Here is a 26,567-nt window from a genome sequence, read left to right as displayed (position 1 = left end):
TGCCCTGAAGCTGAGACCATCCCCAGCCAAGAGCTCTGCAGAGAGCCACAGTTTCTTCCCTGAACCTCTTTTCCTCCAGGCTCAGCCAGTTCTCTCAGCTGTTCCTCACACAAATTCACTCTGTGGATCCTTCCTCACCTTCTCTGCACACTCCTTTCACAGGTTCCTTTGTGAGTTGTTTTTCCTGAACCTCTTTTCCTCAGGGCTCAGCCAGTTCCCTCAGCTGCTCCTCACACAATTCACTCTCTGGACCCTTCCTCACCTTTTCTGGACATTCCTTCCACAGGTTCCTCTGACTTCAGGCATGCCCTGAAGCTGAGCCCATCCCCATCAAGGACTCTGCAGAGGTTCAGTGACCCCCAAGTGGCCACTCCTTGTTGTCACCACCAAGTTTCCACCGCCGTGAAACACAAAACTTTCTGGCCCCGCCTGCTCCTCCCGGCCCCCGGCACTTTCCTTTTGTTCAGCCTCCTGGCAGCACCAAGTGTCACCTTCCCAGCGCTTTTTAATATGAATGTGAAATTAGTGAGGTTTGCCCTTTCCCCTGGCGGACAGAATCCTCTGTTATTAAAAAGTAAAGCACTTTAATAATGAAAACTTTTTCTCTTTTTCCTGTGTTTTAACTGTTTAAAATTAATGAGAAGGGCATAACGGTTGTCAAAGCGATATTGAAAGCTGGGTAGCCAGGACCGAATAAGCACGAAAATCCCTCCAGAGTGTTAAATAAACAGTGCTTCAGCCCCCTCTGAATCCCTGTGTTGGTTATTGTATACATTCTGTAACAGCACTCAGAATAGATCTGAGCACCAGGGAGGCAGAAAGGTTTCAGAATTCCAATAAAGGCCTCAAATTAAAGACAGCCTGGTGCGAATTCCAGGAGAAAATTAAAGAGACCTCAAGCTTAAGTGACAGGTGACTTGCTTCTGTGTCACAACTGTCAGGGGATTTAGTGATAATATGGCAATATATTACAAAGGACTTTTCTTATTCCCCCCTTTAGGTTTCAAAATGAGGCATCTCTTCTTCCTGGTGCTGGGGGAAAATAATAAAAAAAAAAAAGTAAGACAAAAATGAGGGATAAAAAGCTAGGTGCATAATTTCCAAAGTGTGAGGTCAGTGCAAGAGATATAAATAAAAAAAAAGCAAATGGCAGGAAACATAATGTCCCTGAAAAACAGCTTCTCCCCTCCTCCCATCTCCACTTTGTCTTTTATCCCCTTCAGACCCTTGAGACAGAACTCATTTTAAAATTGCACCCTAATGGGCATGAAAAAAAAACTGTGTTTGATTCCTGTCTTCCAGGGAGGTTCAGCTAAAAAACAAAAAAACTCCACCCCAATAATAATAATAAAAAAAAAATCTAAATTTAAAACTGACTCAGAGGCAAACTGAAAATAAAACCTGTCCATGACTGAGTGTCTGGACAGATCAAATAAATCACTGCTACTGGAGGGGCATGGAAGCCATTCCATGTGCTTTACTCACACAGGCAAGCTTTAATCCTGGTTTGGATGAGCAGGACAATTAATTTGAGACCTTAGACATTTTTCCAAGACCCCAAAGATAAAAGCCTACCCCAGAGGTTTGCTTGATCTGCATCCCCATCCCTCTGTTAAACAAGCAGCACTGTTGCCATCATGGAGAAACAGTGGGATAGGAGAACTTTTTCTGCCTTGTGATTCCTTAAAATCCTGTTCTGGCAGATCCCAAACCATTGGCATAATGAGTGTGGACAATGACATTATTTATAAGCTAAAAGAAGAAATGCAAGAGAAAGAAGTCAAAGTGCAATGTTATTTAACCAGTTTGAGACATCAGGGTAACTCCCAAAAATGCCAACTCCACCAGGAAAAGATTTATGAATTTCTGTCAAAAAAAGGAAACTTCCAGTGATGAAGATGGAAGATTTTAGGTTTGAGAGGGTGGGATAAGTACTGAAAACTTCTGATTTAATTAAGAGAACATGATAATGGAAAAAAAAATAAATTGAAACACAGTAAGACTAGACTGAGGTAGAAAAGTTCATTCTTAAAACAGGAAAAAAAAAAAAAAGGAAAGATGGGGAAACCCACCAAAAAGCCTGGCTGTAACATCTCCTGCTTCCATTATACTTCAAAACAAAATGAAGGATTTTGTTTTAATAACAACTTTTTACTAACCTCCACACACCTTCTCTAGAACTCACCAAGTCCCCCTTGCCCCCCTCCATAAAAGTTGAAAGATCAGATTTATTCTCTTTGTAGGCAGGTGAACATTCACACGCCCAGACATAGCCACATATATATTTCATATACCTAAATATAAAATATACATTTTACAGGCACTTCAGCTTGCTCCCTGGCTGCACACAGAAGCCCAAAAAAATACATGTTCCAACGTGGTACTTATAATGGACTTGAGTTGAGGCAATGAGAACTGAAGAGCATCATAATGAGGTTCCTGTGTGCAGGACTATAATATATACATGACTCAGAGCTCAGAGAGAGTGAGAGCAGAGCTGAACCTCCCTCCAATGGCAACATCCCAACAGGATCAGGTTCAGCTCCTCCTGACACCTCCTCAATCCCCCCTGTCCCACTGCACTCTCAGCTTGCTGGGCTGTCCATGTGGCAAATTTAGGGAATTTAATAGAGATTAACTCTCCTGAAAATTGGGAAATGCCCCTGCAGCTTCTGAGCTGACCACTCAGAGCCTCCATGGCAATATAAACATGGAGCTAACAAACACAGCAAGCCCATTAATATATTTTTCAAGTCATTCCTGCAGGAGTCTGTTTCATATTGACAGAACTGCTGTAATTCCATCTCCATTAAATGATACAGAGTTTTTCCCAGGAAGAGAAACTCTATTCTTAAATGCCAGTTCTTTCAGATTGAGTCACATAAAAACTGGGTATTCTGTATTTCTTAGCTCCTGAGAGAGATTAAAACCATCCTACAACCACAGTGGATGGATCTCAGCTCCAGTGAAGTCAACAGCAAAATCCCACTTGCTTTGATGTCAGAGGGAAAAGAGGAATTTAATCCCACCTTTGAAAGCAAAAGGAATCAAGTCCTTCTGTGCAGCACCTGGCACTGCCCAAACCAGCAACTGCTCCTTTCAAAGAGGGGCTGGGTTTGGAGCCTTTTGGAAAGAAAAGGAAGAAAGCCAAAAGATGTGTATTTAAAAAGTTCTGTGCTTAAATGTGTAGAGCATTTGACAATTTGGAAGCATGGCAGAAATACCAAACAGGCTTGGTTAGGTTTTTGTTGTTAAAAAGAGATTTTCTCCTGCTGCTTTTCAAAACTTAAATTGAAATTTCCTGGAACAAAACGTGTTTTCTTTTTTCTCCATGTCCCATGAAATAACATTTGTCCGACATCTGGAACAGCGAAAATTCTGTCTCATGTCAGTAACAAATTTAAAGTACAATTTCTAAATGGAATTGTTGAAAAAGTCTTTAAAGGAAATATGAAGTCACTCTCCTATAAGTACATTTGGGACAAAAGGAAAGTATTTATATATGGAATTACTTAAAATAATTTCTGCGCTAACAAAGCACAACTTTGCTACGAGGTGATATTTGTAGGCATGACCCAGACATTTAAAACAGACATTACAGGCTGATTTCAGCCAAAACCAGTGGTGGGAGAGAGCTTTAAACAGAGCTGCATCTCAGCAGAGCTCAGACCTGGCTGTGTGTGAGTGCAGAACACTGAACAGCTTTCCCAGGAACACCACGGCCCCACCAGCCAGCACTGGGAATGAGGAGCCTCAGACACGGGGTAACAAAGGCACAGGCAGGCAAAACAGCAACAAGAGAGAAAAAAAGAGTGTGTGCTGCATCATGCTTGACACATTCTTGACTTCCATTCAAAATGCAGGTTCTTGCAGGATTTAATTTGCCAGAGCGCAGCAACGCCCGAGACATCAATTGCAAATGAGTGAATTCTGTGAATTAGCAACTTGAAGGCAGACCCAAAGCTTGCCCAAGTCAATAAAAAGGTGCCTGTCAACCCAGGGAGCTTTGGTTTAGGCTCCAAGTAAATACAGATGATAAAAACCCTGATGTAACACATCACCAAATGCATTTTCCTCATTTTTTTGAGAGCCATTTGTCATCTCCAACAGTATTTTAGTGCAGAAACACAGGAAAAACAGAAATACTGTACATGAAGAAACACAGAGATTTTGCATCCAGAAACCTTCCCTGCCTGTTACAAAGATATTTGCTGAAGAGTTAGCAAACAACTGCTTTCTGGGAACAACAAAAGACTGAAAAATTGTGATATAAGATAGTTCTATAATTATTTACACTGACTGACATCCTGGATGTAAAGACAGACACTGTTGCAGGAACACTAGTGATGTTGGACTGGTTATGAACACTGGAGCAATTCCAAAGCAGCAGAGGAACTCACCCTGCTCCCTGGTCTGTGCACCCTGAAGCGATCATCCTTCATCAGGGTGGCCAACACCTTCTCCATCTTCAGCTCTGAAACACTGAGGCAACAAAGACAAAAAATTACTGCTTCTCCTGCTTTGAAACACAGCCTGCAATGAGGCACAGGCTGGTAATGGAGAGCAAAACAATTGAGATTCACAGTTTAACTTGGGAATTTATTCCTGAAATACACAAGGTCTTAGCCCAGACACTCCCTCATCACCCCTAAAAGTGGAACTGCTGTAAAATCCAAACCCCTGCTTTCATGGCACAGAGACACAGTTTCACCCACAATTTTGTCACTGTTTTAAGTCAACAATACACACACTCCAATTCTAGCAGAGCATCAAAATAACTGAGGGTGCACTTTCTATTCACTGAGTCTCCTTGGCTCTTAACCAAGAGGAACTGATTAAAGAAATAAATTGGATTATACTTCCATTATTTTCATAATTTTTCTTTCCTTGCACTGAGAAGCAACAGAACAATTAGGAAGCACCTGGTTATTCTTGTCACCAAAAGAAACTCAAGACAGAGCTGAAGCAGCTCATAACATTAATGCTCCTTGTATATTTGTTTTGTAACTATAAAGAACAAGATCTGCAACCTCCACCTTGAACCCAGGGGGTGTCCAACATTTCTTTTTTCCCTCAGTGACATGGGCAGGAGCAGGTTGGTTGTGTAACTGTGAGAAAGAGACTGAGGGAGGCACCCACAGGCTGGAAGCACCTGCTCCACTTTGTTTGCTACTCCTGGCACACCTTGTCTCCTGTTTAGCCCCCAGAGTCTCTGCAATGAGAGACAGTGCTCAACCCTCACTCAAAGGATGGCACTTTCATGTTTACACATGAATAATGACCACTCTCACAACACCAAGGAGCTGAAACTAAAGCTGTGCAAAGACACAGCTCCTTCCTCTCATGGTCACTCAAGCTCAGAGGGTAACAACAAAACCCTGAGGAACTTTCCCCATCAGCCAATTCCCCTGCAGCTCCATCCCTCTGGTGACATTTCTTTCTTTCCCACAGGATCCTGTGTGATTCCAGCTCCTTGCTACCTCACTCAGGTCAAAGCTCACAGGCACTTCCCAATGGACAAACTCACCTTCCAATTCATTTATAGCCTCAAAAGCCCCCTCTGACACCAGACACACAGTTTGCTTTCCTTTCCTGCTCTGAGAACTCACCTCCCCTCTCATCTGAAGTGCAAAGCCAAAGCCCAGCCCATCAGGGACTCCACAGCATTTTTTTTTTAAATACAGGAGACTCATTCAGCTGTCCTAGCCAGGCTTCACACTGGGCATTTATTTTCATTCTGTCGACTCACATTCCTCCTGTAGGTTCAACCAGATGATTTATTCTCCAGTCCTGCTTGCATGACACTGCTGGGTCCTGCTATGGCCCAGATATGGAAATGCTTAGAAACCTGCTTCATTTCCAAGTGAGCAGTCCTGCTTAAAGGTGCATTTACAGGACACCAGAAATTCTTTGTCCTCTTTAACACTGTCTTAAGGGGCACACACACCCCAGGTGACAGCACAGGAACAGCTGTGCAGCTCCAGGCCATTAATATTACAGCTGCATCCAAACTGGGTCCCATTTCCAAGGGAATTACTCAGATCATAAAAGCTGAGGTCTGTGGGCCCAGATTTTCAGTAATGGGCAAAGGTCGTGTCTAGAAAAGAAGCCAAGGAGTTCACTTGGGATTAAACCAATCTAAGGAAGAGAGAAATCTTTGGGGTTCAACAGTTCTCAGATTCCTGAATCCCAGCTGGTCAGAAAACTGCCTGTGGTTTCTGAAAGGAAGCACTGCTGCTATTTTTCAATTTGTAAAGTACAAAACCAAATCATAACAACAATATCTTCTTCTTTTCACTCCAAGCTAACAGCTGGCTAGCAGGAATGGATGAATTTCTGCCACAGTGTTTGACAGGATATTGTGATCCTCACCTGCTCCCCATCCTTCCCAGCTAAAGCAACAAAACCTTTACTAAGGCAAGGAGAAGGTGCAGAGGAAAAGCCATCCAGGCTGGAAGGGATGGGCCAGGGTGGCCACAGGACACCCTACAAGGGAGAGCAGCCCCCCATGTGCAGCTGGGCCACCCCATGCCCAGATTCCTTCACAGAGGATGCAGAGACAGGCGGGGCAGCGATGGGGGAGAAAGGGAAATGGAGCATAAAATGACAACCGAGGGTTCCTCTGTCTGGTTTTGAAAAGTATAACAGCAAATTAAAACATAAATGGTAACCACTTAAGCAAGAGGAAAGCAGACCTCCCCCTTCCCCCTGCAAAGGTTGCTTTGACACGGCAATGAATGAAAATGTCAAACCTTTGACATTGATTTGTCGGAGTTGGGTCCTCCCCTCCCCTGGCGTGTCGCCAGCAACAGATCCCTGAACTGGGTTCACAGCAGGGAGCGGGGAGGGGAACAGCACAACCCTGAGAAGGGAGGGAAACACTGGAGCAGGGAGGGAAACGACTCGTGCCTTCACGGTGATGCCTCCTCCTTTATAAATTAGTTAGGCTGCTGTTAGCAGATAAAGAAATTATCTGATAGCTGTCGAGGCAGGCGCTGCGAGATTGCAGCTGAAGGGGCTAGAAGAGACATAAAGGAAAAAAAAAAACAAAACCTTGCATTTCTTCTGCTTGTTGCCTCCTCCCTTTGAAGAGAAATCTGTTAGTTTTGTCTTGGACCTGAGACAGAACATTTTGGAGTCTATCCTTTTTTTTTTTTTTTTAAAGAGGGAATGGAGAGAAAACACGATTGTGCACGTGCCTGCACATCCACATTTACAGCTGGGCAGAGCAGCCACAACTTCCAGGCACACAAAGCCCAACCTGAAAGTTGCAGAGAGAGAGGAGGCAGCTTTGCTGAGCCCCAACAGGAATTACAGATCTCAGCAGAGCCAAAGTGAGATCGTTTTGGCAAAGGCTAACGCTGCTTTTCCACACTGGAAGCCAAGGAGAGGCTTCAGGTACCGGTGAAAATTAATTGCAAGCGATTTCCAATTTCAAAGGCAGTCATCTCTAATTCCGAAGTGGATTTTCATCCAGGAACAAAGCCACGTCTGCTCTCATTACTTCCGACTCTCAACATTCCTGGACTTACTCCCATGCATGCTGGGGTGGGTGGAGGGGTTTAGGAAAAATCTCTGGGTCAGATCCTCATCCCCTGTAAACCAGCAGAGCACTGCTCACTTACACCAGCTGAAGGCTGCAGGGACACATCTCGTGCTTTGTCTTCTTCAAAATACATATTTTATGAAGTATTTACATTTCAATAAACCCAGCGGGAACTTCATTTAAAAAAGGAAAAAAAAAAAAAACCCAACAAATTAAAAAAAAAAGATTCACAACACACACTCATCCTCGACAAAAAAAGATTTAAAAATTAAGCTACGAAAGGGGGAAAAATAAACCAAACTCCAGTAACTTGTGCAGACCAAGTCAGAAGGTACAAAGATTCAGGGTAAAGGAACAGAAATGAGCAGTGCTTAGAGGCTCGGTGACAGTCCAACACACGCTGTCTTTCGCCCTCACACTGAATTAAATTGTCAGGATTATCACCATAATGCTCTGTTTATGAAGGGTAACGGCAATTTGTGCTGATGGCACTTGCTGCCTTGAGCTTCAAGCTGCCTTCCTGCATCTCCTCAGTAATTCATCAGCTCCCTGCTCTATCCCAGTGCCCCTTCTCCTCATCCTCCGTGTGGGAAGAGCAGAGAGGCCGGATCGCCCCGTGCCCATCGGAGGATGGGGGTCAAGGAAGGCAAATTACACTCATTTCTGGCAAGTCCTTCATCTGCAGAACGTAAAACAAACAAGCAAAACAAGAAAAGGCAATCCCCAGTGTTGTCTGGCTCTGAAAAATAAATTCACATAAATCTCTCCCTGCTTATTCAGAGTCTTCAAGATTCCTGAAGACCACGGCCAAGCTCGACAACAGGTCTGCTTAGCAGATGTAATTACCAGCCTGAGTGACACTTCCCCAAACTTGTTAAAAAACAACAACACTGGATAAAAGCATTAACATTTAAAATAAAAAAGAAGGAAATTTCTCTCTCCTTCCTCTAACACTACCAAAATATTATAAAATAGAAAAATAGAACTTTCTACTTGGAGTTAAAAATTCACAATTATGTGGGATTTCACCTTTAAATGTCAGTGCTGTTTGTTACATGAAAAAAAACCCTGTCAGCTTAGCCTTCCATGTCTTGCTGGTGTCTGCTTAATAGATAGTTACCTGGGATGATGGATGGCTCTTTGTTAGACCACTAAATGGCTCACAGCCTAGAATAAGCCTGTATTTACTGCCAACATTTGTTTGTTTCAAGGATGCAAAACCAAATTCGATTCCAAGCAGCTCCACCCGACAGAAACACAAGAAATAAAAGGGAACTAATTTGTGCATGAGTTTACAGGGCTCCATCAACACTGCTACAACACTGGGGGGACTCTGCTGATGTTCTCAAACGCTGAGAGACAGCAAGGCAGGGAGCAAGGGGAGGCACAAACACCCAGCTGGCTGCTGAGGAGGCTGGAGATCCTGCCTAGAGATGCTGAGCAGCCAGTTGTGGGTTTTCTCTACAAAAAGATCATTGTGCAAGCAGAGCTGGACTAAAACCTCATCATGTGTCAGCCATCAGGTACCTGACTGCACACTGGGCTGGTTCTTACTGAGCCTGGCTTGCTCTCCTTGCTGCTACTCCCAAGTCCAAGCCAGAGCCAGGTAGGCTTGGAAGCACACCCCACTTTGGGACTGCAGAGTCCACCTTCCATTTTTGCCTTCCAGGACCACCCTGGGCTCTCACCACTTGCCAAAGCCTCTCCTGTTCCTGTCAGAAGCCACTTAAACAACACATCTCGGTCAACTAACTGCAGATATGACCCACAGCTCCCCAGAAGATTCCTCCCAAAGGGCCAGCAGTCTCTGACAATATGGTGCCATGCAGGCAGAGGGCCAGGGACCATCTGACAGACTCGTTTGACTTGTGATCTCCACATAGTCACAAGATTTGTCATAGATTTGAACCCAGGGCCAGAGAGAAAACAATGGAGAGCAAAGGATCTCCGACTATCCCTGCCCCTCACCACACACACTCACTCATGCACAACCTGTCAGGCTGATGATTTTCACACACTTCCCTCTTCTCCTTTTGCTAGTCTGGGGCCAGGCCCGGATCACGAGAATTAATAAATTCTTATTAAAACCTGCACGAGACACAGTCCCGCTGAAAGTGCCACGGAAGGTTAATTAGCAAGGATGAGCTGAAACTTTTGTTGGCGTTTCTGACTCACTTAATCTTGTGAGAAGCCAGCAAGCTGACATATCCTGCCTCTGAAGGAGCCAGCACGAGCAGGCTGCTCCCGCGGCAGCCGATGCGCGCCGTCCTCCCGATCCGGTGGATGTATTCCGCAGGTGAAGCCGGAGCGTTGTACTTCAGGAAGGGGGGGGAAAAAGAGCAATTAACAGGATGTTAATTAGAAAGCACACACCCAGCCCGCTCACCTGGAACAAAAGGCACGCCCCACACGCTGCACCTCCCGAGGAATTGGGCTGTTTGTAACACGGAACCATCACTCAGCCCCCCTCAGCCGCGGCGGGTTTTTGACATGTGGATGTGACATGTTGGCCAACTTTCAGATAATAGGACAGTTTTCCACATCTCAGTGTCTCTCTCTGCCTTTTACATTTTATTTCTATACAGAAACCTGTTCGCTTCCTCTAAAAAAAAATCAAATCTGATCAAATCTCACACCAAAGAGGACCCAGGACTGCCCACATGGAGCAGGGAGCTGCCTGTTGTGTATTTGGGAGAAAAACCACAAAATAAAAAACAGCTGATGCCAATTTGGAATTGGGCTAAATTGCTTTGTTTGGATTAAAGGAAATCATAGCTGGTTACAGGGTAGAATAAATCTGAGAGAGAGGAGGGAGTGCTTTCAGCAGTCTATGATACAGATAGAAACCATCTTCCCCTGTCCAACTACCAGACACCATGAAAATGTTCCTTAAAGACCCCCCAAATTTAGCACTGCCTCTCATTTACCTCACTGGGAATCAAAACTGCCCAGCCATTTGCAAGATCTGATAAAGGGTGACACATTTCCTTCCCTTTAACCTCCCCCTATTCTTTCCCCCTCCTTCCTCTCTTTCCTGGAAAAAATGAACAAGCACAGAGATCCTGCTCAGAAATGAGCCCTCAGCAGTTTAACTGGAAAAAACCCAACAACCAAAGCCCACTCTAGTGTTTATACCTGTGCCCTCTGGCAAAGTTTCTACTGGCTAGAGGTGTGAGTAAGATGCTGTGAGCAATCTAATTGCTCCCTGCAGGTCCTTGCTCTTGGACACAGCTCTCAGGACAGCTGAGATTTCGCCTTCTGGACACACAGAAGTCTCCCAGGGCTTTAGGTAATTTGCACTGCGTTCTAACACTGGCAACTACATCTTTGGTTAAATTATATTAATATACAGATCTGGGAATTAAAGACTTCACTTCCACAGCCTTCATCGACTAGCTGGCTGCTACAATATCATTCTTTTTTTAAAAAACACAAAAAATCAAATCAAATTTGTTACCTGAAGGGATGAGGTAGAAATTAAAAAGCTTTGTTGAGGCTCTGTGCCCTGTTCTTTTTACCCAGGTGTCGCTTGATACACGTGAATCTCTGGATCAGTTTTTCCTCTCTTCAACTAACCTTTTTTTAATTATAAATCTTTTATAGAAATGAAATCTGTCTCATGCTCTCAGCCTCCTCTTTGAAACGACAGGCTGCTATTTTTAAGGTTCAATCCATCTTCCTTTGTTTCTATTTTTTTTTTTTTCCCTAGGACTGTATTTCTGTCAACAGCAATGCAGCAGTGTGGGGTTTTGTTGGGCTTGTTTTCTTCAGGGAAAATCTGAACCATGCAGTTCTGCTGGAAGCTGGATGCCTGCAGCTACTCAGCCCCAGCCAAGCCTCACTCAAAACACTCAGGTCACTGCACCGGCACTACTTGGCTACTCAATGTTTAACATTAGGAATTAACTTAAATTCCTCATGGAATTGCCTCTCCAGCAAGTTCAGGAAAATGGGAACAGAACTGCAAGAGATGGTTGGGATTTCACAAAACTTGGCTTCCTGGGTGGGGAAATGGAGGGTGCTTCATCTCCAGCCAGGAGAAACTCTGGTAACATCAGTTATTAAAGAAAAAAACAGACCAAGGCTATCCTAGAAATGCTTTATCCTGGCAAAACCCAGAGTTCCAGTCCTGCAATCAGGAACTTGTGGGTCTCCCACACCTGTAGGCATCAGCACCAAGACCAGCAAACTGCAGGAAGGTTCTGGACTGGAAAGGGATTTAATCTGAGCAAGGCTGCACTTAACACACACAGACACACAGAGCAAACCCACCTGTACAATCCAGGTCACTTGAGGCAGGTCCAGCCCCCGTGCTGCTACATCCTTTAAAATGAATAAGGAAATCACTTTAGTAAAAATCCTTTGGAGGTATCAGCAGAGTGAGGAGTCTTCTGGGATGGCAACTATGGAAGTAGGAATTTTATGTGTCTAATTTGGGGAGAGATGGACTGAAGGTCAGAAATAACATTGAGGGTTTAAAATGTAAGGATTGTTGGCAGTCAAAAATGCAAAGCAATCAAAAATGCAATAAAATATAATCCACTACTATGGCCCAAAGCCTGGAGGACACAAACACCTATTTCAGGATGGTGGTGTTGAATTACAGCATTTTGCTACAGCCCTAAGAGAACCCACTGTGTAAATGGTAGTGATACCTTTGGTTCTTCAGTTTGTTTCACTGATGAAAAGAGATCTGCTCATGAGCACCTACTACCCAACACAGAGAGGGAGAATTAAATCTCTGAAAGGCAGCACTAGTTCTGAGCACACCTTTATCCACAGCAAATCTAACTACTAAAATCAGGCTGCTTATGATGAAAAGGGAAAAAACCCATAAAGGCCAATGGTCAAGAATCCCTGGCCTTGGGTGGAATGTCCAAGGATACACTGATCTCTACCCACAAATAATTAGTTGTTTCCTAGGTGATGGTCTGAAGTTGAGGAGCAGATGACTTGCAGGTCATCTGGCCCTAAAATAAAAGGCAAATAAACAATTTAGCAGAATCTGCAGGGAGCTGGAGCACAGCTTGAGGAGAGGGGACTTCAGCTATGCCTTAGATTTGCACCAGTCTGGCTTTGATTTGGAGAAACAAAATGCAGCTACGAAGAAAAGAGTCTGAGGCTGCTGTCAAGGTGTTATCTGATGTGCCAGCTGGTGAAAAAACCCATCAACTTGGAGAAGGACTTGAATGAGACCCTTTAGTTATCCACAGTGAGATATCTCCAAAAACATACCCCCTTCTGAGAGAAAAGAGAGTTTAAACGCTATCCAAAACAGAGAGCGCAAACACATTTCAATCTCCCTTCTTGATTTTCTGTTCATTAGTAATGTCCTCACATACTCCTTGGATTTTACATTCACCAGGCGCAATAGCAGAGCAGGTGTGCAGATTTAACTCTGTTAGGAAATGTTTTGCAACACATGTATCTTTTAGCTAGTTGCAAAATAGAATATATTAAGGACGTAAGCAGGAGCTTAATGTACTAAAAATGTGTCAGCCACCCACTGAAGTGTTTTCATGCAACTCCCACACACGTTAAAAGAATGGGAAGCTGATGTTTTGGCAGCAAAGGCCTTCCCATAAGCACTAACCAGGCTGTTTTGTGGCTCCAAGTGCAGTAAAAGAGGAGCCACTTTCCACGGCGCCCACTCCGAAATAACGCACGCTCGCGCTCCAACACGCTCATTAAGGAGTGGCTTGTTCCCAGAGTCAGAATGAACAGATGTACAAAAAGCCATTTAAAGGAGGCTGGAGAAAATAAATCAAGGGGAGCTGGGAAGCATGTACAGCAGTTACCAGGATAACAAGACTATAAACTCTGCAGCACGATCAGACGGGAGCGCTGACGGCTGATTCCGAGCTGGCTGGCTCTGTTCTTCCACCAAAGCTGACAAGGCTTTGGTCTTTTCCCTTCCTGGGCTCCTCCTCACACCCAGCAGCTGAGGAAAGGCTGTCTGAGGAGAGGGCTCTGACCTTGGCACAGGGCAGTTTCACCAAAATAAACCAACAACCAGGACAGCCCTATGGTCTGGAGCACCTCTAACATGAAGAGTGAACAGCATGGGCAGGAACCAACCCTCTCATCCACCCAGAGTCTTTCCCTACTCTTCCATGATAATTTTCTCAACATTTCTCAGCATTTTCATGTGCATTTGCCCAAGCTGAAAAGGTTCACTAAAAGCCTCATAAACAGCCAGGAAAAACATTTTAGGAGAGGGCTTTCTCCCATCACCAGCCTTGCATTCGCGATGCTTTCACAGTGCCACCAACTCCCCTCAGTTGTTACTGACACACAGCAGCAGCTACTCTCCTGGGGTTTCCCTTGCCTCTCTTTCACAAGTCTCCTGGGATTTACTGGTAATTGGAGTGTTTTGCAAACTCTCAAAGATTCCTCAGTATCAGTCCACCTGTGTCTCCTCAAGCTCCTTTTCCTCAAAGACCCTGGTAGAGAGCAGCAAGGTAGGACTAGGGTAAAAAGTTTGAGTTGATTTGCTTTCCTCTGCTGGCAGGGCCCATGAGTTTCAACTTCTCAGAATTTTAGAAAAATATTTGTGGGTCATCTTTCCAGGAGAGAGAACACAGCTCAAACAACAACAATCCAGTTTTACATTTATTCCACACGCAGAAGCACTAACCTGCTGCCAATACTCTTTCAAGAAGCCCAAGAGATTTCCAATGTACCACTCTCCCTCTTTTCCACTGCCTCAGATGGCACTGCCCCTTCCATGTGTGACCTCACACCACCATTCCTTAATTACAGGGAAATCAAGGATATGACACCTTGGCAGGTCACTGCTGCCTCCTTTCCATGGGCAATGGAAGGGCCAATTCTTCAGTGACCATCTCATGGGAGCTAAAAAACCAAAACCAAACCTACACCAGTGTAATTTTAAATGATTTCTGAAGCCTTAACCACGTTCCTGCCCTGATCCCATCTGCAAGGCACACAAGGGCACAGGATCAAGGAACAACCCACCTGAGGGATGCTATAAAAGCTGAAATTTCTGCTTTGAACAATTCATGTTACCAGCCTGCAGGGTACAGGGGTGGGTCAAAGAGAATGGGGTACAGAGAATGGGGTACAGGGGGTGGGTGCCAGGGAATGGAGGGCAAAAAGGTCACACTGAAAGCGAGTCCTGTCATTGCAGAAGATCACAACCAACAGGGCCACTGAAGTTTTGCAAGGGCCTTGGTTTGCTCAGTCCCTCTCACACAATCTAATTAGGGCAAAGGAAATTGCTAAAGTTGCTTTTGAAAGACACTCAATGGTGAGGTCTTGAAGGCCCTGAGCTTGACAATTGGCTGCCTACATGAGGCCTAGAAGTACAGATGGAAGGCAGCTTGCTCAGGTGCCAGGCTGTCAGTTGGATTAAAATGACTCATTTATTTACCAAAGAAGCTCACAAAGTGCTTTAGCTAACAGGCAGAGAGGGCCTAACGGCTCTCCAAGCTGGGGAAGAAGCTCTCGCGCCTTCCCGGCCTGCCAAAAGTCATTACAGGCGAGTGTGGAAAGCCATCAGCAGGGTAGAGACCCCCGTCGGCAGGGTGACAGATTGGGCTGCGTAATCAGAGGAGGAAGGGGAGAGCACAGAAGCTGTCAGAGGCGAAAGCTCTTGGCTGGGGCCGCCAGAAAACTGGCAAGATGAGTTAGCGTGACTGAGTAAACAGCAAACAATCTCCAAATGATCTTTCCTCCCTCCCTGGAAGAGATGAACTTGTTTAAAAGGCACATCCCAAAGGAAGCGGCAAAGAACTTTCGGTGAAGGAGAGAGAAATAAATCTGGATGAGACCCTCTGAGATGCATGGCCTTTCTTTATTTTCTTGTCTGCCAGCTTATATTGTCTGGCAAAAATATTTTATGGGCTATATTAATATACATATGACATAGAGCAAATTAATAAAAGGAACAGCAGGTCCCATTGCTTACTAGAGCGGAAAGATGGGTGGAGAACATGGCATAAGGGACAAGGGAAGGACAGCAACATTATTTGTGTTGCTCTTTTGTGAGCCAGGTTTCAAAATTTTGTGGGCACAAAACACGATTTCGCAGAGAAAAGAACAGAACCACCTTTCTGCAGATTTTTTTTTTTTTTTTGCTGATATGGAGAAGAGTGTCAGAAAAAGCAATGCCCTCAGAGGCAGGAGGTGGTCACAGAGCCTGGCTGCCCTTTGGACATCTGCGTTGGGGAGGCACCTGTAATGTGGGACTGGTGCAAAGTGTATCTCTATATTAAGGTGTCCATATGGTCCCCATTACTGTGGTAACAGGCCACCTCCTGCTTTCAATGCATTTGTCCTCCCAACATCTCTGTAAGATGGAACTGTGCTACTTTCCCCATTTTACAGATGGGGAGCTGAAGCACGGGGAGATTTTGGACTCAAGACACACAACTCACTGTGCTTAACGTGCTGACCGTGTGCCAGCTGAGCCAGAGTCACCAGCACAGGCAGGAGCTGCATCCCTGCCTTGCAGGAAATGCAAAGCAGCTTAGATTGAAGAGGAGGAGGGCTACAATAAATGTGTTACCTTACACCACCCTCGTCATGGCAATCCAGGTTACTCCATATTATCTCCCATTTATGACCATTACCTCCCATTTGTGACAGATCAGGAGCAAACCCACAGCTATTGCTGCTCAACTGACATGTGGCTATTTACCTTGTCACCCCAATTCCACCTTCACCTGTCTGTGGCACAGCAGGAAATCAAAACACATCTCCAGTGTCTCAAGAGGGGAATCCCATCCACCGAGATTTCTTCATCCAAATTCTTCCTACCTTGTCAACAGTTGCTCATTTCCTGACAGATTTTTCCTGTCACAGGCTGCAGTTTACCTTCAAACCTTCTCACCCAGGAATTGCTAGCCTAGTGATTGCAATTGTTTTGCTTCCTCTTTGTCTAAATTTGAGCATTTACCTTCCTTCCAAACCCATTAAATTGGAATTTCAAAAACAAAATATGTACCTGACATTTCTCAGTTATGTGAATTAAGGATAACAAAGTTTAGCTATTTATTTTTCAGAATTCACCAAATTTTACTTTTTATCTTCAAAACAATCTACGCCACTGAATGATTTAAGCTCTACTCTCCTCCCTAGTTCTGACACTCAAATATTACCTCTGTATACAAGGGAACCAAGTTACAGTTCCACTTATGCACTGCAAAGATGCATTTTGACCTTGATCAAATCACTGAAAGGTTGTACACACAAAGCAGGACCAGAAGATAACAAGTAGAATTTTACAGGTGACACAATAAATAATTTGGCAATGCTAAATCAAGCACTCCTATACACATGGCACTCATAGCTTGAACTGTGGGCAGAAAAAGAAAAAAATTCAGCTCCCCACACACTGAAAAAATTGCAACTGGTTTCCTTTAAGAATAACAGCAGCAAGAACAGGAGTCATTTCAGAGCTGGAGAGGGTTTCTCAGCTCTAATTACTCCCGATCGCTGTAATTTACAGGTTTGCAGTGGGTAGAAATCGCCAAGATTCACACGTTTTCAGATCAACAGCTGCCACTATTAGAGAGCAAATCGTGCAGCCTTCTGCACCACTGCAGCAGCCTGTGGCCCTGGCAGGTCAGGAGCGAGAGGCAAAGGTGCCACCACAACCCAAGGGTGTCAGAAAACTTCAGCAGAGGACAAGAATTTCACCCTCAGCACCCTTGGAAGGAGCTTGAAGGGCAAGGAGAGCAGCAAAGCCTGTGCTTTTCCTTCTCTGGTTGGGTTCCCCTTTCCACCTCTGCAGGTGGTTGTTTTTAACCTTGGGGTAGTTATTACATGGGAAATAACCATATTCCATCCAGCTTTCCTGGCAGCTCTGGGGCACACTACAAATCAGGATTGCGTTCTACTGGCTGCATGTAGGGGGCAAGGTTCCAGCTTCAAAGGAACAGATTTTTCCAGACATAAGACCAAGCAAAATACTTGGTGGCCTCTAATATAAGACATCCATTCTTCCTGTATATGGTAGCTCAGCAGAAGATCATGTTAATTGTTTGCAAAGAAGGCCCCAGTCCTTACAGAACATGTGAGATGCAGAAAAAGGAGATGACTTTCCTCAAGGTCAGACAGTGAGCTGGAATTAGAGCTCAGTGCCAATTCCTCTGGTTACCCTTAGGGATCAGACAGGCCCATTAGTGTGGAGCTAAAGGGACTCCAAGTTACTCACAGTGCAAAGCAAGATGCCAGTCTTGGATTTTAGGAATTCCTGGAAGACCTCTGTCCTTTCCTAGAGGATTGAAAAGGAAGTTATGCACGTTACAATCAAACACAAAGCAAATTAGCGAAGGTAAAAATTTAACTGTGTCTTGTTCATTAGGATCATGTAAAGATCCAAAAGCAAAGGAATTGGCCTCACAAATGCCAGTCAGACTCTTCCTGCAAATGGAAAAATCTGTGGCACACAGGTGTGGTCCCAGGTAGGAGGGCAGTGTCTGGGGAAGCCTGGATGCATTTGGGCAAATCAGAGCAGCCAACACCTCCATGGTCTGCACAGAAGCAGAGCCTGTGTGTGCCAGAAAACAGGAACTGTTTGACATGGAGAGGGGATCCACAAAGGATTAGGCAGCACCAACAGAAGCACTGGCACACTTTATGGGCAAGCCAGGCTTTTGTGGAAACAAGCAAAGCTGGACACGTTCACTGCTGTCTGTCCAGCCACAGGATGGGCAGGATAAGCCCATTTTGTTGACACAGTGATATAATCACATCACAAGAGATCAGCCTCATCATGTGCCCAATGGGGCATGCACACAGCCACTGCTCTGACTCTGGAATTACTGAGTGGCAGGGATGCTCAGCTGCACAGTGAATGCTGTGGGACAAGGCTTCAAATAACAGGGCAGGAGAGATGGCCAGAAATCCCTGCCCTAGGGGAAAGGAGACACCCTCCCATGCTCTCCCTTGTACTGGCAAAGGCCACCAATGGGGCTGGTGACACTGGGACTGAGGCTGCTCCTTTCACCTGGGTCAGAGGCAGGTGCCCCCCAGCCTTGTCCCCATCTCTGCTCCTGCAGCCCCCACTCCCTACATGAGCTCAGCCCCACAGGCAGGGCCATCCACAGCACCAGATCCCAAATTACCCCCCAGATCCCAAATTACCCCCCAGCAGTCTCTGAGCCATTAAAGGGAACTGCAGGAACCCAGGACAGCCCCTCAGCTCCCTTCAAAACCCTCCTGCCTTGTCAGTCCCCAAACCTTCCCAAGCACATTCCAATATTTTAACTAACAGCTTTGGGGTGTGTTCTTCTTGATGAAAGCCACAAAAACTGACTCTACAACTCACATTAGCAAATGCCATTGTGATGTATCTCTGAGCACCAATAACCAAAGTTCTCAGCAAAACTTGGTCTTCATTTCCCAATGCCACCTCTGCACCTACACTCCCTTTCCTGCTCACCTTCCAAAATATCCTTATTTCCACATTTCAAGCCTTTCCCTGGAGCTCTGGCTAGGAGCTAAGTGTTACATTGATGATAGAGAAGAAACCTCACACACTTGACTCCCAGCTAGAGGTGCTGTTCTAGAAAAGAAGGGAAACTTGGGCCTTGCTGACACACTGAACCCTCTGCTGACAAAAATTAAAGAAGAGAGCACGCTGTATCTTGTTGACAATGACAGCAGCCGTGCTCAGCAGTACCATATGGGATCCACAATTTAGCTCCATTAATGCTCTTAATTTGAAGACATCAAGCACTAATTACACACTGGGTACTAAAAAGGCAAAACCCTTCCCCTGGTGCCAGCTACTTAGTGGTGTTCTGTTGGCTTAACAGCTGGTCAGGGTAGAGTTGGGCCAGACCAGGCCTGCTCACTTGCTCAGGCAGGCAGGTTGAGGAAAGGCCAGACTGCAGGGACAGCAAAGCACATGTTTCTGGTCTCCACAGGATGGGAATGAGTGAGAAAAACAATGGCTCTTCACCTCTTGCTTCATCAGAAGAGCTCTATTCATTTACCATCTCTGCTGTGCAGCTCAGAGTAGAGCAGCAGCTCTCTCCATCACAGACCAAGGGCAGGATCTGGGCCTGAACTTCCAAGGGAGGTCTCTCAGCTATTGAGAGAAACTCTGCAGTGACATTTCATCTGACACTCTCCTCCTGGTCTCTGTGGCAAGGTCCAACCTCTCCAATAGGTCCAAACCTATTTTGGGGTAATCACTGTTACAATGCCATTATTCCATCCCAGGGAAACCAGCAGTCTGTCAAGACACTGCTCTTCAAAACCAAAGCCAAACTGCTCCAGCCTCATTTAATGGGGACAACTTATTAGGTAATAATGTTTTGGGGCTTGGATAAGGTTTTCCTTTGGCATTAAAAGTCTGTCTTGACTGCATGAGAGAGAAACACAAAGACATAAATGGTTTAGTGCACCCACTGGGAATAGAGAATGGCTGCTCTGCCTGCTGAAATAACACATTTGCTTCTTCAGGTGTGTTTTTCAGATACAGCTACCAAGGTACTTTTCAGAAATGGGACAATATCTTTATTCTCATTAGCAGATGGAAGACTGAGGCCCCTAGAGGTGAAATGACTCTCTGCCCTCTCTTCTGCCCTCCTCCCCAAAATAGCCACATAATAAATCACAGGGAAAAAGGAATAAAACTGCAGATCCTGACATTTTGAGAGTGCTTACTTCCTGTTCCATGTCACCGTGCAGACGTAGAAAATGCAAGCTCACAGAGGAGAGGGGTGAATGTCCAGGTTGTTCTGACTCTGGCCCTCCTGAAAGGACCTTTGCAAGGAGCTCATGGTAGAATTCCACTTGTTCACAGCTGGAGAAAAAGATGATCATCTTGTGGCGCTTTTCAAACTGCAAGAACAAGAGAATTGCACATGACCACTTCCAAAGGCTTCTCCCAATTCCCAGATCATGAAAAGATCCAGGTGGTTTACACTTCTGGAGATATAATTATGTGGGAAAGGATTACAGAGCCTGACACCAAACAGAGAGCCCACAACAGAAGAATGAGTACATGCTGCACAGGGATCTCTCTGCCAGCATGAAAGACACAACAGCACCTCAGCTCTCTTGTGGTTCAAGAGGCACTTCAAAGCCCTGGATCCAATCCATGCTATCCTCAACAGAGGAGCAGATAAAGGAGCTGGAAAGGCCAAAGGGCTACTTAGCAATATAAATGCAAACAGAGTCTCACCTTGCATTTCTGCAGGATAAAAGCTGCTAACGTGACAAGCCTCAGTTTGCTGGGGACCACCATGACATACTGCTGGAGTGTCTCTGGAACAGCAAAGTTTTCCTGCTCCATGCAGTTTGATGAACTGCTGGCTTTCCTGTCTGTTTGTGATGCTGGTTCAGGCACCTTCTGGATTTCATCTGCTATGGAAATGCTGACAGGGTCATTCAAGCTGATATCAGCCAGGCGTGTCACTCCTAAACCACAGAAATGAGAGACAGGTGAGGCCCAGTCTGGCCTGGAATGATGCACTCTCAGAAGAAAAACAACTGACACAATTCCAGTGAAAAGGAGTGGAGGGCAAGAACCCAGTGAGCCACCCTCAGATGCTGACAGGACCCCCTCACAAACCTCAGCCTTTTTAGAGCTTACCAGGCTTAGCTGCTGTGGACTCCACCAGAACCTTGACAAGACACTACTCCAGCTGACTGTGCTATTTTACACATTTTATGAATGTCTTTATGGACAGACAGCAGTTGGCAGGCCTAGTTTTAAATGTGTGTGTGGGAAAATCCCAGCAGATCTTCACTCAGTCAAGAGTGCAGGAGTCAGGAGCCCTGGCTCAGTTCCTGCCACAGCAGATGACTGCTTGTGTGCTACAGAGCAAAGCATACAACAGCTCCCTTGCAATTAGCCTTTTGCTTTAATTCTGCATTTGTAAAGCAAACAAGTGAAATTTCAGGTTCATGGTGACTTTGCTATGGAATTTGGGAGAAATACATGGAGACCATGGAACATACACTAACAGAAATTCCAGTAATAAAGGAAATGCTGTAAGGCAAAGAAATTATTAGAAATTAACAGGAAATTAATTCCACTCCTGCAAAGGGCTTCAGACTGGGCTGTAATAGAGGCAGACTCAACCAAGTATTCTGCAGTTGCCTGTGCATTATTCAGCTACAAGAGCCCCCATCTGTCCATAACCCACCTTCAGTGAGGGTGGCTGAGAGCAGCACATTCTGACGTGTCTCTCTCTCAGCATTTAAAGCATTCAGTATCACAGCCACATCCTTCTCAAAGCCCAGGTCCAGGATCCTACAGAAACAGCAGAGATGGTTAAAGGTGCTGTAGAAGGAGAAAGTCTTAATACTGCATGACATCTTTGCAATGAACAATTGTCCAACAATCTGTCCAAAGTGGGTATTTCATCCTAATCCCAGACATCTGGTGCTTGGCTGAGGCCACTGAGCATGAATGGATTAAAATCACACCCTCTCATCATTTAAAAAGATATTTAGTGAATTATGATGCAGAGGGTATTGTAATAATTCTCCAGATCTGAACACTTGGAAGTTTACCTGTCTGCCTCATCGATGATCAGCCACTGAGTGCGACGGAAATGAATGCACTGTGTGGACCTGATGTGATCAACCAGGCGGCCAGGGGTGGAGATGAGGATATTGATCCCTTTCCTTAACCTGTGCAGATTTAAAAACAAAAAATAAAACCCAGGTAAGAGAAAGAAAAGAAAGAAAAAACAACCCCATGAAGATTAGCTGGACTAGGACCCAGAGTGAGGAACTGGAACCTACAGAGGGAAAAATGCCACAGTAAAATCACAAACAGCACCTTCTCACTGATAAAAACTGATTTATTGGTTTTGCCCAGCTAAAATTTATCCTTGATCATCACTGATACCCTGATACTCAGAGGCACACTCAGTGCTAAGGATAGAATGGAAAAAAATATTAATAATATTTTAAAAAAAATCTAACACACCCCAGCTAGGTTTTCTTTTCTAATTGAGTACTTGTTTTACTGTCAAGAGTAAACTTCTTTTTGTGTATGATTATATAGAGAGAAATGAAAATTCCATTTTGGATTACCGGCTTACAATTCAATTCTTGAAAAGGGGAAAGAAAGGAATTTTTAACACCAGGAAATCTCTTCTCCAGAAAGCAATTTCCCCCATAACAAATACAGTTGGTGGTAAGCAAATACAGGTGTTTGTCAGGAGAGGGAAAAAAAATACTGACACAAGAGCTCATCTTCTCAGAAGGCTCATCAACATTTTAGAAATAGATTCAGCTGGGGGAAGTGAATGTTTCCTGCTGCCCCAGCCACTGTGCCTGTGGAAGATCCAGGGGATCACAGCTTGATCCACCCTCCCAGTAAAAAAACCACTCTGAAGAAGAGTAGTAGATAAAGTCTGCAGAGCAGAAGGACCCAAAATACAATTTAAGAAGTTGTTTTCCTACCTGGCTTTTTCTGATTTTCTCTTTTCTCCCCCCATTAGCACTCCAGGCACAATCCAGGTAAATGGCTACAGAAAAGAAAACCAAGACCAGCAATGATTCTTCTTAATAACAAGACAAAGCCTAATCAAAAAATGATGTTTCTTGGCATAAAAAGAGACAGGATGGGGCTGACAGCAGTGTGCATGTGATGCGATCACAGCTCCAGCACTAAAAAAAGACTTGTAAGTCTCTTTTTAAGACTTATAAATTTATAAGACTTATAAATAATGAGGAAGTACCCTATTATTCCCAAGAAAAATGAAGAGGGGGTGGAAATATGGATCAGATAAATAAATGATTTAAACACCCTCTAGCCCAATGGTAAGATACTCTGCCTCAATTACAAGGAAAGCACTATCATTTAATGATTTTAAAAGCCTTCTCATTTCTCCAGTCATTCAGCTGGCAAAGCAGTTCCCCAAGTCCTGCTCCCCATCTGAAACCCATCTGGCCAGTATTAGTTTCAGTAAAACGGTCCTTGTCACCACCAGAGTTTCCATTCATAACTCAGCCTGAGACAATGAAAGGTATTTCTACAAACAAATGGCTGTGAAAATCAACTGTGCTTGTTTATCAGCACATGTGCAACTAGGGTGCCATAATTAATCACTTAATTGCTCATGTAATAATTTAAAACATGCCATAGGGAAATCACACACTTAAACACATTTATCTTTAAGGACCATACATCTTGCCAGGTGCTGGATTTCCTTAAACCTCCAGCTGAATTCATAGGAACTGAAATTGTTTAGCTCTTCACAGGAATAAGAAGAACACAGAGCATTGAATTCTTACCTTAAGTAGTTTCTGGATTGTATCAAAACTTTGGAGTGCAAGCTATGGAAATCAACAAAAGAAAATGAGCTCTGACAAAGTCTCTCTGGACTAAAAAGCTGGATTACAAATCCCCATGGCACAAAAATCTGTAAATTAATCTAGTTATGTATATCAGAATTCTAAATGCATCCTTAGTTTTTCTTTTAGAAGCTGCTTAATAATTTTTTCTCTTGAAGAATCTCTCTTTTATTGTATTTTGACCTGCTCAGAAACGTCTCTACTGGCTCAGCTCCACGAGCCAACTCTCAGGACAAGAGAGACTTCTGCTGGCTTCTGTGACTGCCCTGGGGAGAAAACAAGCTACAGGCACAGAAGATTTTGCTCCAGAAGAAGAATAAAAGAGAAAATTATAAAAATTCTGGGGAAAAAAAAAAACATGAAAAGGAAACACATAGGTCAATTCTCTTCTGGCAGCCCTCACAGCTCCTCACCTGACCCGTGGAGTGATTGTGCCACTGGATCTTTCTGCATTTCTTTTCTCAAGGAAGGTTATTGCTTCCATTACAAAGTAATATCAATTATAATCACAAATTATCTTCCTAAGTACTCTCAATGGCAGCCCTTTAAATGAGTTTACACACAGTTTCTTCCATGCTTAGTATTCACATGGCATCCTAAAGAGGCAGTAAAAAAATTTAAATAGCTTCAGAGCCTTCTCCTTTCAGGTAACAGAGCAGAGACATTGTACTGCAGGCTGCATAAAATACTGGACCCCAAATGAGATGCCTACAATCAATTGTCCACATGAAAGTTATTATCATTTGACATACCAAACAAAAATAAAAAAGGTTGATAATCTTTTCTGACACTGCCTTTGCAATTGCAAATAATATAAATTAAAGAGTTCTGTGGAGAAACCAACTCTTGAAAGGCCTCAGCTTCAGCATTCACTTATGGATTTGAATGAACAGCTTTGAAAATGAAATACTTGTATAAAGCTACACATTTGCAAAGCTGAATTCATTGGTTTTACTCATTCCCCTAGCACTGAGCCAGCGGGGTTCTGCAGCCTCCACAAAGATTTCCAACTGCAGGAGGAGAACTGAGAAACTCCTTTCTTACTGTGGCTGGCACTGAACAAAAACGACAACACAAAAATGACAACACGTTTTGTGAGGGCAAGATCTGAGCAAAAGGATCTGACAGTGTTTTCTGATGTGGGGAGCTCTGGTGGACCCACACCAATATCCCAAAAATCAGTGTTCAGACAGACTGAGGAAGGAAAAGCCACCTACCTCCCCAAAAATCAGTGTTCAGACAGATTGAGGAAGGAAAAGCCACCTACCTCCCCAAAAATCAGTGTTCAGACAGATTAAGGAAGGAAAAGCCACCCACCTCCCCAAAAATCACTGTTCAGACAGGCTGAGGAAGGAAAAGCCACCTACCTCCCCAAAAATCAGTGTTCAGACAGACTGAGGAAAGAAAAGCCACCTACATTCCCAAAAATCAGTGTTCAGACAGACTGAGGAAGGAAAAGCCACCTACATTCCCAAAAATCAGTGTTCAGACAGACTGAGTAAGGAAAAGCCACCTACATTCCCAAAAATCAGTGTTCAGACAGATTGAGGAAAGAAAAGCCACCTACATTCCCAAAAATCAGTGTTCAGACAGACTGAGGAAGAAAAAGCCACCTACATTCCCAAAAATCAGTGTTCAGACAGACTGAGGAAGGAAAAGCCACCTACATTCCCAAAAATCAGTGTTCAGACAAATAGAGGAAGGAAAAGCCACCCAGCTTCCCAAAAATCAGTGTTCAGACAGCCTGAGGAAGGAAAAGCCACCTACATTCCCAAAAATCAGTGTTCAGACAGACTGAGGAAGGAAAAGCCACCCAGCTCCCCAAAAATCAGTGTTCAGACAGCCTGAGGAAGGAAAAACCACCTACATTCCCAAAAATCAGTGTTCAGACAGACTGAGGAAGGAAAAGCCACCTACATCCCCAAAAATCAGTGTTGAGACAGATTGAGGAAGGAAAAGCCACCTACCTCCCCAAAAATCAGTGTTCAGACAGATTGAGGAAGGAAAAGCCACCTACATTCCCAAAAATCAGTGTTCAGACAGACTGAGGAAGGAAAAGCCACCTACATTCCCAAAAATCAGTGTTCAGACAGATTGAGGAAGGAAAAGCCACCTACATTCCCAAAAATCAGTGTTCAGACAGACTGAGGAAGGAAAAGCCACCTACCTCCCCAAAAATCAGTGTTCAGAGAGATTGAGGAAAGAAAAGCCACCTACCTCCCCAAAAATCAGTGTTCAGACAGATTGAGGAAAGAAAAGCCACCTACCTCCCCAAAAATCAGTGTTCAGACAGATTGAGGAAGGAAAAGCCACCTACATTCCCAAAAATCAGTGTTCAGACAGACTGAGGAAGGAAAAGCCACCTACCTCCCCAAAAATCAGTGTTCAGACAGACTGAGGGAGGAAAAGCCACCTACATTCCCAAAAATCAGTGTTCAGACAGACTGAGGAAGGAAAAGCCACCTACCTCCCCAAAAATCAGTGTTCAGACAGATTGAGGAAGGAAAAGCCACCTACATTCCCAAAAATCAGTGTTCAGACAGACTGAGGAAGGAAAAGCCACCTACATTCCCAAAAATCAGTGTTCAGACAGACTGAGGAAGGAAAAGCCACCTACCTCCCTGGTTGGGACGAGCACGAGCGCGTAGGGGCCATCACTGCGCTGCAAACACAAGAGCAGGGCTCTGAGAGAAGGCAGCACTGAGCACAGCCCTTCACAACCTCCCTG

The 26,567-nt window shown here is 44.4% G+C and overlaps 1 protein-coding gene across 2 annotated transcripts in view; it reads right to left on the bottom strand.

The window, feature by feature from the left end:
• DDX31 (DEAD-box helicase 31) overlaps nt 1-26,567 on the bottom strand; it is a 47,096-nt gene that overhangs the window by 17,202 nt on the left and 3,327 nt on the right. For both annotated transcript variants that reach the window (XM_064727752.1, XM_064727751.1), the window contains exons 7-17: nt 26,457-26,501; nt 23,780-23,821; nt 22,946-23,010; nt 22,046-22,165; nt 21,676-21,782; nt 20,709-20,944; nt 20,189-20,365; nt 17,727-17,786; nt 11,819-11,869; nt 9,722-9,861; nt 4,401-4,482 (exon numbers count right to left, since the gene is read on the bottom strand). In XM_064727752.1, coding sequence (XP_064583822.1) covers nt 4,401-4,482; nt 9,722-9,861; nt 11,819-11,869; nt 17,727-17,786; nt 20,189-20,365; nt 20,709-20,944; nt 21,676-21,782; nt 22,046-22,165; nt 22,946-23,010; nt 23,780-23,821; nt 26,457-26,501 — 1,125 coding nt within the window. The remainder of the gene's footprint in view (nt 1-4,400; nt 4,483-9,721; nt 9,862-11,818; nt 11,870-17,726; nt 17,787-20,188; nt 20,366-20,708; nt 20,945-21,675; nt 21,783-22,045; nt 22,166-22,945; nt 23,011-23,779; nt 23,822-26,456; nt 26,502-26,567) is intronic.

Source organism: Zonotrichia leucophrys, chromosome 17, assembly GCF_028769735.1.
Source record: "Zonotrichia leucophrys gambelii isolate GWCS_2022_RI chromosome 17, RI_Zleu_2.0, whole genome shotgun sequence".
NCBI lineage: Eukaryota > Metazoa > Chordata > Aves > Passeriformes > Passerellidae > Zonotrichia > Zonotrichia leucophrys.
Note: the sequence above shows the minus strand (reverse complement) of the source record. Positions and strands in the feature narration are given on the sequence as shown.